We start from the raw sequence: 12279 nt of genomic DNA on the forward strand, positions 1-12279 counted from the left end.
TCCACCTGCACTGCGGCTCTGTCCAAAGAGAACTGTACCAGGCCTGGGGCACAGAGGGGCTTTAGGCCCTGTCGGGGCTGAACTGGTGACAGTCTTGGCGCGGGATGGACGCTGGCAAGTCAAAAGGTAAAGGTGGGCCCACCGCGCCCAGCCTGTAGCCCTTCGTGGCGATCATCATGTCCGTAGTCGCGCAGTCCTGAGAACGTCTCTAGGCGGGCAGGCGTGTACCGGCCCAGGCTCGTGGGCGCCGACGTAGACGCCCGTGGCCTGCTGAGGTAAGCAATGACGCACTCTCTTCCCAGGCATCAAGCCAGATGCCCCCGTGGAGCTTTAAGGCCCCGGGTCCGAGAAAGGAGAGAAGGTCGTAGGGTTTCCGAGAAGGCATTCCTTGGATGACAGTTCCCGAGGATACCCCCTCCCCAGGGATACAATTGCCACCCATGTACGCGTACCGCTACGGGTAACGGCTACAACTTTTGGCAGATGGTACGGGTCCCTTATCCAAACCCTCTGGGTGCCATCCCTAGCCATCTGTTGGAGACCGTTTTTGCCTCCAAATGCTGACAAGGTATTTATCTACACACTGAAAATACACCAATAAATAAATAAAAAATCTAACTACACTTCCCTCAAATGATAATAGTGTTTCTATTGCATGTTTTCTCATAAAGGATTTTTATTAAAAAAATTCGTTAAAAAGGAGAATTTTCCCATCTTGATTGGGGTCAGTAGGGATATTCTTTTTTTAGCCGCAAGGAGTAAAAATTCACAAAATTTTGGCATTTTTCTTTACAAATTTGATTTGTTTCGTACATTTATCTATAAGAAATTCTGAGGGTCACAAAAAGATTTTACATCGAAAAGAGGTCTACAACGACTTTTGGGAGAACAGTATTTACACAAGGTTACATACTTGTGGAGAATAGTATTTACACAAGGTTACATACTTGTGGAATAGTATTTACACAAGGTTATATACTTGTTGGGAATAGTAGTATTACACAAGGTTTTGGCGCAGCAACGATTGAGCTTCATCACCAGAGTTCCCGTTCCCATGCTGAGCTTTCCACATGTTCCTGGGGAAGCCATACCGCTGCTGCGGTTTGGGAGACTCGACCAAGTTCCCAGACCCCTGCGGGGACAGTTTAATGGAATTTGATGATGCACTCTGCACGTGCTGAAGGCATACTTGCACGGCGTCATGCACTCGCACGAAACACAATCCTGCACCAATCATGTCAATGATGCCAGCTGCTGACAGCAGCAGGTGCACCTGCCGGTTCGGGTTCGCTATAGCAATCTGCAACGAATCAAAAAGACACCTTATGTTTTGTTTTATTACTCCCTAGAACGGAGGGTGTTCGGGTTAGCAAATGATTAGAACAAGTGCTTAGAGAGGGTAAGAACCTGGATGTCTCGTGCTCTGTATTCTTGGTGCAGGTCCTTGAGAGCTTGAACAGCACTCGAGTCAATGTATGTAACAGCTGCACGCCCAAATTTGTATATCATCAAAACCAATCATCTCGCTGGTTGGATTTATTCTCATAAGATCCCGTTTTCAAATTTAAGTTTGGTGTTTGGTGATGCATCTTATAAACATCACAACAGAAAAGAAAGGGCTTACGGGACATCTCGAGGATCACAAAGTACACCCTTCCGACATCAGGGCCCCGGTTTGAATTCGGGAGTTTGAGCTCATACTCGCGCAACCTGATAAAACAACGATTTGAACTTATCTCAGCAAAACAAACAGCATTAATAACACAAACTGCTCAACAAGATCAAGAGATTCACCTGTCCTTTATATAGCTTATGTTAGCAAAGTAGATTGGTGCATCAATTCGGACAACAACGATCCCATTGTATGTATAAGCCTCAGGGTACTGCAACATATTCCTATACACAGTAGTACCTGGCAAACGACCCAAAACAGCTGCAGAGGGACCATAAAAACAACATATTAAAAGCAAACAGTTAAAACCTTACTATGTATACCAATGACAGGAAAACAATGGCAAAGACCATTCGAACTCTGAAATTAAAATGTAAGGGTAGATCAAAGGTCCATTAGAAGATGATGAATAAAGGGTGGTTGCTGGCTCTGAGTAATGATTGTACACTACCAACTCCCTTGGTCCCATAATAGTGGGCGCGTACGCATTTCAAAATTTTACTTTGACCATCAACTACACCAATAATATGTGTGGATCATGTGGCATAAAAATTATACCATTGGAAACTTTTTTCAAGTACAAATCCAATGATATAATTTTTGTGATACACAACTACATGCTATTAGTCTAATTACTGAATCTCAAAATATGTGCACACCCACTATAAAAGGACAGGGGGAGCAGCAGATTGCAAGTCATCATCATTCTGGAGTATCTCACCTATATGTGGATTTGCTGATTCATGGATTACAAAGGCCAGCGAGAATCCAACCTAGAAAGGAAAACATTACAGTCAATTGAATGATTCTTATCCATACCAAATCTGAAAATGACCACGTAGTCTTATCTTCAGCTGATGATTGATTTACACATTAGAAAATTAAGCCATGATAAATTTATACTTACTCCAACAAGGACACCAATCTCAATGCCAAAAATTAATGTTGTAACAAATGTCATTGCCCATAGAAAGAAATCCTTCTTATCAATACCCCACAGGAAGATGGCCTCTTCATAGTCTACCTAAATAATTGCCAATATTCATGAGAAATAAGGTGTGAAATAATTAGATCATGAAAAAAAACCCTAATAAATTAGAGCTCGGTAATGAACTGAGATGTCATGTTAGAGCAGAAATTGTAAACTACAATGCAAAGAAAAAGAAATAGCTTTATTTCTTGGTAAAAGGTACTACATTGCTTGCAGGCATGATTAACTTGAGCAATTGTTATAAACTCTCAACCATAGTAATGTGAGTATTCAGATGCCCTTACCAGGCCAGTAACAGCAGAAATCACAATGGCAGCCAGTGCACACTGAGGAGAAAATGAGATGAAATTGTAAGTAAACACAGAAAACTCAGATCTTGCTAAGCAACAAGCATACAATGCTGCAGATATATATATTTGGCACGAAGGTTTATATTTGTTATATTTCATTCGGAATTTTTAACGGGCATAAATTTGGCATGAAGGTTTATTTACTTAAAAAAGCTGGATCTTAATTTTTTTGACTTCTGCATACAGTACAATAAAGTTGCACAATTAAAGAAACAAGATTGTACAACTCAATTGACTTTTAGGACAAAATTTAATTTAATTTAACAAATTTGTCAGTTATTTAGATAGCTCGAGCTCTAATGATTTCACTCCACCTTCCGCCTCATTTTTTGGGCAAGGCTGCCTGCATGGCTATTTTTCTGATCAACCGGTGGCCCTCCATCCTTCAGGCTTGTATTGTACCTATTTTGACTGTTTCTTTGGCACACATCCTGGTTACAATCATCCCCGGGCATTTTAGTTGTGTCCGCTTTGTTCTCCTCCTGCCACGAAAGCGGGCCAAGATTTTTTTTTTTTTACGAGAGAAAGCAGGCCAAGATGACCACTAGCCAAGGGTATCTTTCTTGGGTACAGCACTGAGCATAAGGGTTATCGCTGCTACGACCCTGTTACCCGTCGGATGAAAATCTCTTGAGATGTCACTTCTGATGAGTAACTTCCTTACTACCCTCTTACCACACCCATAATAGTTCTACTCACGAGTCAATCTCTTTTCTGATGTTTCCTATTTTCTTTCCACCATGACACCACCACAATCACCACCGTCGCAGTCTCCTCCAATTTCTATCTCGGAGGCTCCCATTCCATTGCGACCACTGCTGGTGTCACCCCTATCACCTGCAAGTGAGTTTACCAGGTCAAGACTCGCTCGGACGGCTCCCTTAAGTGCTACAGGGCTCGGCTTGTGACTTGTGGTTTCCAGCAGGAACATGGTCGTGAAGAACGTCTAAGTGATACGTTCTTGATGTCAGATCTGGGTCCTCTTGATACTTTGTTGGATTTGAGGTGTCTTCTAAATCTGAGGGCATCTTTGTTTCCCAGGAGAACTATACTCAGGATCTTCATGCACGTGCTTGTCTTTCTGAACAGCGCACAGCAGATAACTTCCATGGAGCTTGGAGTTCGCCTTCGAATCACTGATGGTGGTCCGCTTGGGGACCCCAAACGGCACCATCACGTTGTATTACTCTGATACTCCCTGACATCTCGCATGTTGTCCATATTTCTGATCACAGAAACTGTCGGTCTCTTTCTGCTATTGTGTTTTTCTTGGCTACTCTTCAATTGCTTTGAAGACTAAGAAGCAGATAGCAGTTTCCCGTTCGAGTGTAGAGGCTGAGTTGAGGGCTAATTGCTGAGGTCCACTGATTGAGGTGGGTTCTTCATGATTTGGTATTTCTGCTACTGCACCAACTCCTCTCTCATGTGACAGCATGGGGGCAATCAGCATTGCTCAATATCCTTTGAAGCACGAGCTCACCAAGCAGCATATTGGTGTGGATGCTTCTTACATGAGATTCCAGGTGCAGGACCAGACTGTAGCACTTCATCTCATGCCTTCAGAGCTTCAGTTAGCTGACTTCTTCACGAACACACAAACTAGAGCTTAGTTGTTGTATAGTTTCTCCTTTCTACAGGGTTCTATTTGCATATGTACAAGTGTATACTCTGGCCCTTTGGCCCAATAGCAACACAAGATCCATTGTTCTAACATAATTATTGCAATTTCCCACTCTGTACCCTATTTAATTGTTTTGGGAATTGCTCTTTGGTTGTAATATGTTATTTGAGATTATCTTGTATTAAACTCTATTCACGTTTATTGCTTCTTGATCTGCGCGCATGGGGGCCTAACGACAGATAGTTAAACAAGGGGACTACTGAATGAGTATTAGCAGGAAAAAAACATGCATGGTTAATCTTACCTGAGGTATATCAGTAAATAGTGGTGTCATAAACAAGAGGGCACTGCCAATTATTATGCCCATTATGATTCCTGATAATCCAGTCTTTGCCCCACTTTCATGATTCACAGCTGACCTAGAAAACGAGCCTGCTTGGACATCCATGAATAATCAGCTTTCTAAAGCCTGGCGAGTAACTAAAACATTGTAATTTTCAGGTAAAGAATAGAAAAGAAACACAGATGAATGAAGTAGTACAGCTATTTCCATTAAACATGGTTAATACTTTACCTGTAGAAGGGTATGCAGAGAAGAATGAACCACATATATTTGCTATGCCAAGACCAAATAACTGCAAGAAAAAAAACTTGATAAGACTTGATTTGCTGCATACAAATGTGTGCATAGCATTGGATATTCCTGTAAGCAACATAACTTGTTTTGTGGCCTTGATAAACTGCTAAATCTTAAAAGAATCGTTCACACATCACTTTAGTTTTGTGTAATCATTGATCAACATTCATGCCTCTGCAAACAACAGTCACTAAGTTCAACTTCCTAGTGTTACAAGCTAGGACAGGCATCTCGATCACCAGTGGCGGATCCAGGATTGTCCACAAACTAGGGCAAAACTAGGCTAAGTATGTAAGTCTAGGGCTAATCCATTGTTAATCAGTTTTTTTGCCAAATGTCTATGGCATATTACATGTAGCACCTAGCTCACGCCTAGGGCTATAGCCCCAATTGCCCTAGGCGTGAATCCGCCCCTGACGATCACCTAGGTTTTACATAACAAGCTTTCATGGAACATTGTCATTCCCGAATCTGAAGTGCAAACTGACTTGAACAAAAGTAGAAAAAGGAAAGAAATGATTCATCTTGTTTGCTTCTTAACAAATGACATCATTACTCTAAATCATATGATAACTAAGTCTCTGTTTGGCACTGCGATGGATCATGATAATCCCATTTGATTAACCAGGTTTGCCTTGTTTAACCAATCTTTTCCAACTTCCATGACTATCCTAGTTGGGGTCACCATGTTCTGACCACAGATCTTGCCGCTGGTATCTCCCTCCAAGATTGAGCGTGTTTGTGGGCTGCCAGGGTCATAGGGATCTGTCCCCACTCCCTTTCCTCTCCCAAGTTGGCCTGTCCTCAACCACGAAGAGATGGCACTGCTTGTGCGCGCGTTGACAGATATGTCGCTGTACCTCGCATGGGAGTCGTTGTATGCATGCCTTCGCACAGAAACTGGTGCCTCTGCCTCGACTTCGTGGCATCCCAGTGCACCTGACCAGCGACCGCACATTCCACACGAACTTACAGCTTGTTCTCGAGCTGCTGAGTTGCGCTAGTGGTCGTGGAATCGCAGTGCTCCTTTTCTTCCACCCAAGGTGCAGCCAATGGAAGTGTTAATGGAGCAGAAGGTGGTGGGCGACAGCGTGGCTTAGCTGGCGTCACTGAAGATGTCATGCAAGGTGGCATTGACATGGCCATTGTGATGGTAGCCTCTGCCTGCTTCTCTTTTGTCCCCCTTTCCCTCCCTTGAGATTGCAATTGAGGCCACTTGATATGGCTCAACTTGCATAGAAATATTTGGTGGACAAGGGTAGAATACAACTCTCTCTCTAACAGGAACCTCTTCATCAGGAGTAGTCAGAACTCAGAACACGTCACATCCTAAAGACAGTTTGAGTCATATTAAGAGTTGTGTTCTTCAGTTATCCAACAGCCATTGTCATCCAGGCGTTATGACTTGCTCCAACGGCCAGTATGTGTTCCGGTCTTGCCACATTTACTATAAGCTGTCCAGTGTTGTCGTTTTACTCTCTTTTTATACCGCGTTGAGGCCAGCTCAACTGTTGCCCCTTAAATACCCGTAGCATGAGTTGTAATCATCTATCAATTTTGCTATTGCATAAAACAATGTACTACTATATTTATAATATATACAAGTTCTGCCAATCTGGGCAATTTTCCCCAATTCCTTGTCACCTCAATCTAGCTAGGATCTGACAGCTTGTACCAGGAAAAAAAAGTATTAGTTGGTTTATGGCATACCTCTTTGTTAGAGTCCAACTCGTAGCCATTCTTTGCAGCCAAAGCTTTAGCGATCCCAACAGATTCCTAAAACAATATACTAGAAATGTTTAATGGCCACTAAAGAACGTAACAAACAGAAAAAAAAAATTAGCAATTAGCAACATGTTTTACCAAAATGGCAACACCAGTGATGAGTACTGCAGTTGGCATTAGGGACATCAGATGTTCAAATCCTCGAGGAATGGAAAAGATGGGAAGGCCTTGCGGTATTTCACCAACCTAGGCAGTCAAGAAATAGAGGATAACTTTTGAATCTGTGATGCAGTTTTCCATCATAACGTGTTACACATGGTAAATTTAACTTGGTAAACTAAAAATATCACCCAAATGTATGCTTTTCCAAGTGGCAACAACATAAGAGTTGACAGTCTGTCAGCAGTGACTTGGTGTGAAGTTATAGCAGATGAACAAATACATGTAACATAGGCAGATGGATTATGGCAGTCTGTCAGCAGTGACTTGGTGAGAAATTATAACATGATAAATACTCCCTCCGATCCTAAATTGTTGTCGAAATATTACATGTATCTAGACGCTTTTTAAGAATAGATACATCCACATTTGGGCAAATTTGAGTCAAGAATTTAGGATCAGAGGGAGTAGCATTTAACACAGGCACGCATTGGAGTTAAAAAAAATTATGTACTGACTACCACACCTCACGCATGCACTCCTAGTACTTTGTTGACTTCCACAGAACATCCTATCAAAAGAAAATCTCTTAACTCTGAAGAATCATCTATAATCGTAATATTTCACAATACAACTATACAAGCGCACAGACACATAATCAGCAAGGTACATGTTTCACAGGTATTTTGCAGCATACTGCATAGCATCACACATTGGGACAAAACAATATAGCAAGTTTGCTCACCACTGATATGGCAGGTGGGTGGAAGACTTTCACAAATAATGTTCCAAGGACAACAGCTGTTAGTGGACCAGAAGCTCTCAGGAAACGTAACTTTTTATATTTTTTTCCCTGCAAAAAATTTAGAGGTCATAAATGGTAAATTTACCAGGTCTGCATTTTTTAATCAAACAATTAACTGGAGAAGAATGTGATAAATGAAGCAATGTAAACTTACTAGTTTTTTCATTATTAGAAGAATAGCAAGAAACACTGATCCCATAACAAATGGAGGCCAGGAGAACTGCAAAATAGTGGTACTATATTAACTACGAAAACTTAAAGTACCATATAAATATAGCAGTCTGAAAGAAAAAGACAAGTTAATGTATGCAGTGTGTCAGGGAAGGTCGATTAATGCTGTCTAGTCTGTATGAAAGGCAGAGCTCGAAACTTGACGACTATTCACTGTAGCCAAGGAAAGCCTTCTCCTTTTGTGGGTCACATCACCATGAGCAGTGTCCAAATCAGTAATGTAATGATGTTCACACACACATGCCTAGGCTTGCAACGATTGTGGGAACAATGATCTATGTATTATCTGGCCATGTGCGTAGAACACATTGAAATTTCAAAAGTATATCTGATGCAACATGCTTGTCTAGGCAGTAAGCAGTGTGCATCTAAAAAGGAAAAAGATACAGGCTGGCAAGGAAATAAAAACTAAAATCACAGGGGCAGAAGAAAGCTCACCTGATCTATTCCTGCAATTATGCTCTCAATAAGTGGTACAATTTTGCTGCTTCTTGTAACACTGTAACCCAAGAAATACTTGATTTGGGACAAACCAATTACAATGGCTGAAGCTGTAGTGAATCCAGATATGACAGAATGGCTAATGAAACGAATAAGCCAACCAAGTCTGTAAAGAAAAATACATGAGCAGGCGACAAAACCTCAAAGATAATCAGGGTTATGCATATGATATCTCCCTGGAATCAGGAAGACAGTTAAGCCTGAAGAAATAGACAAACATGCACTTCAGTCCATCTACTTTGAGAAAAGGAGAATTTTTGTCAACCTACTTATATTAGTAGGATCTACATGGCCATAGTACAGAAGGAGCAATTCAGGTTTCTTCTACTACCGAAACCAGAACTTTTTCCCAGCTTCTTTAGGACCTGTGCCCCTGTACATAACTAAAATAAAGCACACTAGATCTTTGGTTGGATAATTTTGTAGCAAAAGTTGTGAATCTGATGTCTCCATGAACTATTCCAAAAAGGTTCAAAAACAAGTGCCTGGATATAATGCGTATACAAAAATCTGAGGCTCCAGTACATGTGATTTTTTTTTGCATGACGCGGTGCTTGCGTTTTTCTCTTTTTCGTGTATGGAGGTAGGGGCCTACATGCCCCTTTCCTAGATGTACTCCACGCACTTAAACTTCGCTTTTGTATGAAGAGCAATTCATATTCATGCACCTTCCCCCCAAGTCAAATGACTTCACAGGCACTTTCGCCTAAAAGTCAAAATGCAAGTTGTAGCAACATAGCTCTTGTGTAAAACCCTAGCAAAAGTGACTGCATCAGAAGACGAAGATATGCAGCCAGCAGGTTAAATATTTGAGTTATCCAAAATTTTTATTATGGCTAATACAATAAAGTATAAAATAATGATGAATCTGCATGCATGTTTGCATATTTTCTTCTCAACAAGAGCAATTAATGCTTCAAAATGGATAAATAGGAACACCAAATTTCCTTGGTAAACAGAATTACCTTAGCAATCCCATCAAGCATTCCAATATGCCAACCATGAACGCCAATAATATGGCTAATTCAGTGTACAGCTCACTAGATGAATTAACTATACCCCCGAGAACGTTGGACACTAGCAGGGAAACAAGAGCCACTGGACCTACTGCTAATTGTCGTGACGACCCAAAAATTGCGTAGACAAATAATGGGACAAAACCTGTGTCTGTTCAGCACCATGGAAATTAAAAGAGATGATTTTGCATCAACTACTACGCTCATTTGGGAACAAAAAGGAAAACGTAACGAAAGTGCCGTACTGGCGTGAACACTTACAGAGCCCATAAATTGGGTGAAGGCCAGCCAGCTTGGCATATGACATTGCCTACAACACAAGACAAAAATTATTATATTCTGATTACCAATAAAAGTACAGCAGATGGAGGATAAAAACTCGAAAACTAACTCCAGAACAGTACACATGTCAACAGGATTTTTTGTTACTCCCTCCGACCCATATTACTTGTCGAAATATTAATGTATCTAGACGCTTTTTAAACATAGATACATCCATATTTGGACAAATTTGAGACAAGTAATATGGGTCGGAGGGAGTACTAATTTGTCAGAAAATTAGGACCAGCAACAAAGCTATTGACTAAGTTGAGATCATGTGCACAGTTGTTGAATACAAATAGGTAGGGAGACCCAATAAGTTCAGCTAATCCAGAAATCTCGGTAATTTACCACCGAATTTGTCAAACCAAATATTAGGTTCAAACAAAATATGCACAAATCTAGCAAATTCAAACATAATTTGTAGCAAACACGCAAAAATTAAATATGGCGCTCCTTGCATGGGACGCTGGGTGATCTGCGATTGCCGAGGAACCCAATTACCACCAATGACTGACTGTGATTCTCCCCCAACATAGGCTGCAACAATCTCATCCATTCTGTTTTCGCGAGCTAAACTTAAAAGAGCAATAGCCCATCACCCAGAAAATAGGATGTGAAAATGTCAGCAAACCTCGGCCAACCATGCTTGAAGTACAATCCTGCAATGTGCTAACATGGTGGGTTTAGCCATTTATGTGACTAGTCATTTAGGTAAGCTCTGTGAGTAATTAACCCTCCCATCTAAGCTGAGTGCATTGCAGAACAACTGCATATTTGGAATACACCACTTCAAAACTTTGCATAAAAAGTATACTTCAATCCAACAAGCGCAAAAGTATGGCCCCATTAACACTCCCTTGTGCACTTAACTACTCAATTAAGCTGTATTCCCAACTTTAAATCTTAGAATGAGCGATTAACAAGCTCCAATTGAATAGAAATGTACTCCCTCTGTTCCTAAATGCTTGTCGTGGTTTTAGTGCAAAGTAAGGAGGGAGTAGAAGAATTTGTAAGGTTTTTGCATAAAATTGAACCAAGCATACTTTAAGACAAGCAAGAGCAACCAATACGTTTGTTTTCTCAAGTCAAGCAACCAATACTTCAATAAGCTCGATCGGGATTCGGGAGTAAAAAATTCAGCATTATTTTTAGTAAAAATCTCAACGGACTTGGTAGCTAAATATTTCTGGAATAATACTCGATCCAGACGAAGCAATGAAAGATCCTGAAATGGCGAGTAAAAGGGTACCTGGGGCACAAGCATGACGCCGACGGTGATGCCGGCGGCGAGGTCGGCCTGGAAGTCCTCCTTCCACCTGTACCTTCGCATCCAGGCCAGGCACGGGAGAGCCGCATCCATCCATTCCCGCGGCCCCATCCCCCGGGCACTCTCCATCGCCGCCCACCACCACAATGGGGAGGTGGAGGAGGACGGGCCCCGCACATCCGCCTCCAGAGGGTGACGCAGCGGTATCACTCTCACCGGCCTCCCGAGTCCGGAGACGGAGGCGGCGGCCAGCTCGCCGGAGCTCGCCGACGCGAACGACGACTTCTCCATCCGATTTGAGGATTCCTCACTTGACCTAACGAAATCGAAGATGCTTACTACACTTTGAACTGTATTCCTGACCACCGCGAGCCAATTTGGCGACCAGCGGCCGGCCACAGCCGCGGAGGTGGGAGACGGCCAACGGAGGGAATGGCAGGCGGGCAGCCGAGCCGGCGCGCTTGGGCGCGAAGGACCTTCTGGACTGCGGCGGCTGCTCACTGGCCGACGGGTGAGGGGCGCAGGAGGAGCGGAGACGGTGGCCGGAGGGGGATGCCAGGAGGATGTGGAGTGGAGGCGAACAAGAGGAATGGACCCAATCTCAGGGGGGATGTTTCTCCGCAGTATGAACGGTTGGATTCGGGATCGACGAACCAACGGTCCTGATGGGTATGACCGGAGGTGCGGAGATGCAACTGGACGGGATATTGGGGTGCATGCACTCTTTGTTGCGTGATGCCGATGTACCTGACCTGGCTGACAGGCGTGTCATCATCGCCTTGTTCGTCGGCGGCATTTGCAGGTATCTCTACTGATAAAAAAAATTCTAGTCGGTCGAAATTACTTGTCGAAATATTACATGTATCTAGACATTTTTAGCACATAGATACATCGGTATTTCAGCAAATTTGAGACAAGTAATACCGGTCGGAGGGAGTACTGTGGATAAAAAGTCTGGTATTAATATACGGAAAATCTAA

At 42.5% G+C, this 12279-nt stretch overlaps 1 protein-coding gene across 1 annotated transcript; it reads right to left on the reverse strand.

Moving 5' to 3' along the window:
• Positions 1-765: 765 nt before the first annotated feature.
• LOC100829731 (sulfate transporter 4.1, chloroplastic) lies at positions 766-11899 on the reverse strand. The gene is made up of 17 exons (XM_010239016.3): positions 11282-11899; positions 9970-10018; positions 9658-9859; positions 8630-8798; positions 8115-8180; positions 7901-8008; positions 7135-7242; positions 6982-7047; positions 5209-5269; positions 4939-5066; positions 2948-2989; positions 2580-2696; positions 2394-2445; positions 1795-1933; positions 1625-1710; positions 1408-1484; positions 766-1300 (listed from the first exon to the last, which is right to left on the reverse strand). Exons 1-17 carry the CDS (start codon positions 11588-11590, stop codon positions 998-1000), a joined length of 2082 nt encoding a protein of 693 aa, XP_010237318.1. The 5' UTR covers positions 11591-11899; the 3' UTR covers positions 766-997.
• Positions 11900-12279: the final 380 nt, after the last annotated feature.

This window comes from Brachypodium distachyon, chromosome 4, assembly GCF_000005505.3.
Source record: "Brachypodium distachyon strain Bd21 chromosome 4, Brachypodium_distachyon_v3.0, whole genome shotgun sequence".
NCBI classification, from domain to species: Eukaryota; Viridiplantae; Streptophyta; class Magnoliopsida; order Poales; family Poaceae; genus Brachypodium; species Brachypodium distachyon.

Excerpts from the sequence above, each read along its gene's own strand:
- LOC100829731 (XM_010239016.3), bottom strand. The coding sequence starts at position 11,590 with ATGGAGAAGTCGTCGTTCGCGTCGGCGAGCTCCGGCGAGCTGGCCGCC. Across the intron at positions 5,067-5,208 it reads CTCTGCATACCCTTCTACAG|GCTCGTTTTCTAGGTCAGCT; the intron begins GTAAAGTATTAA and ends ATGTCCAAGCAG. Across the intron at positions 1,934-2,393 it reads ATCAGCAAATCCACATATAG|CTGTTTTGGGTCGTTTGCCA; the intron begins GTGAGATACTCC and ends GTCCCTCTGCAG.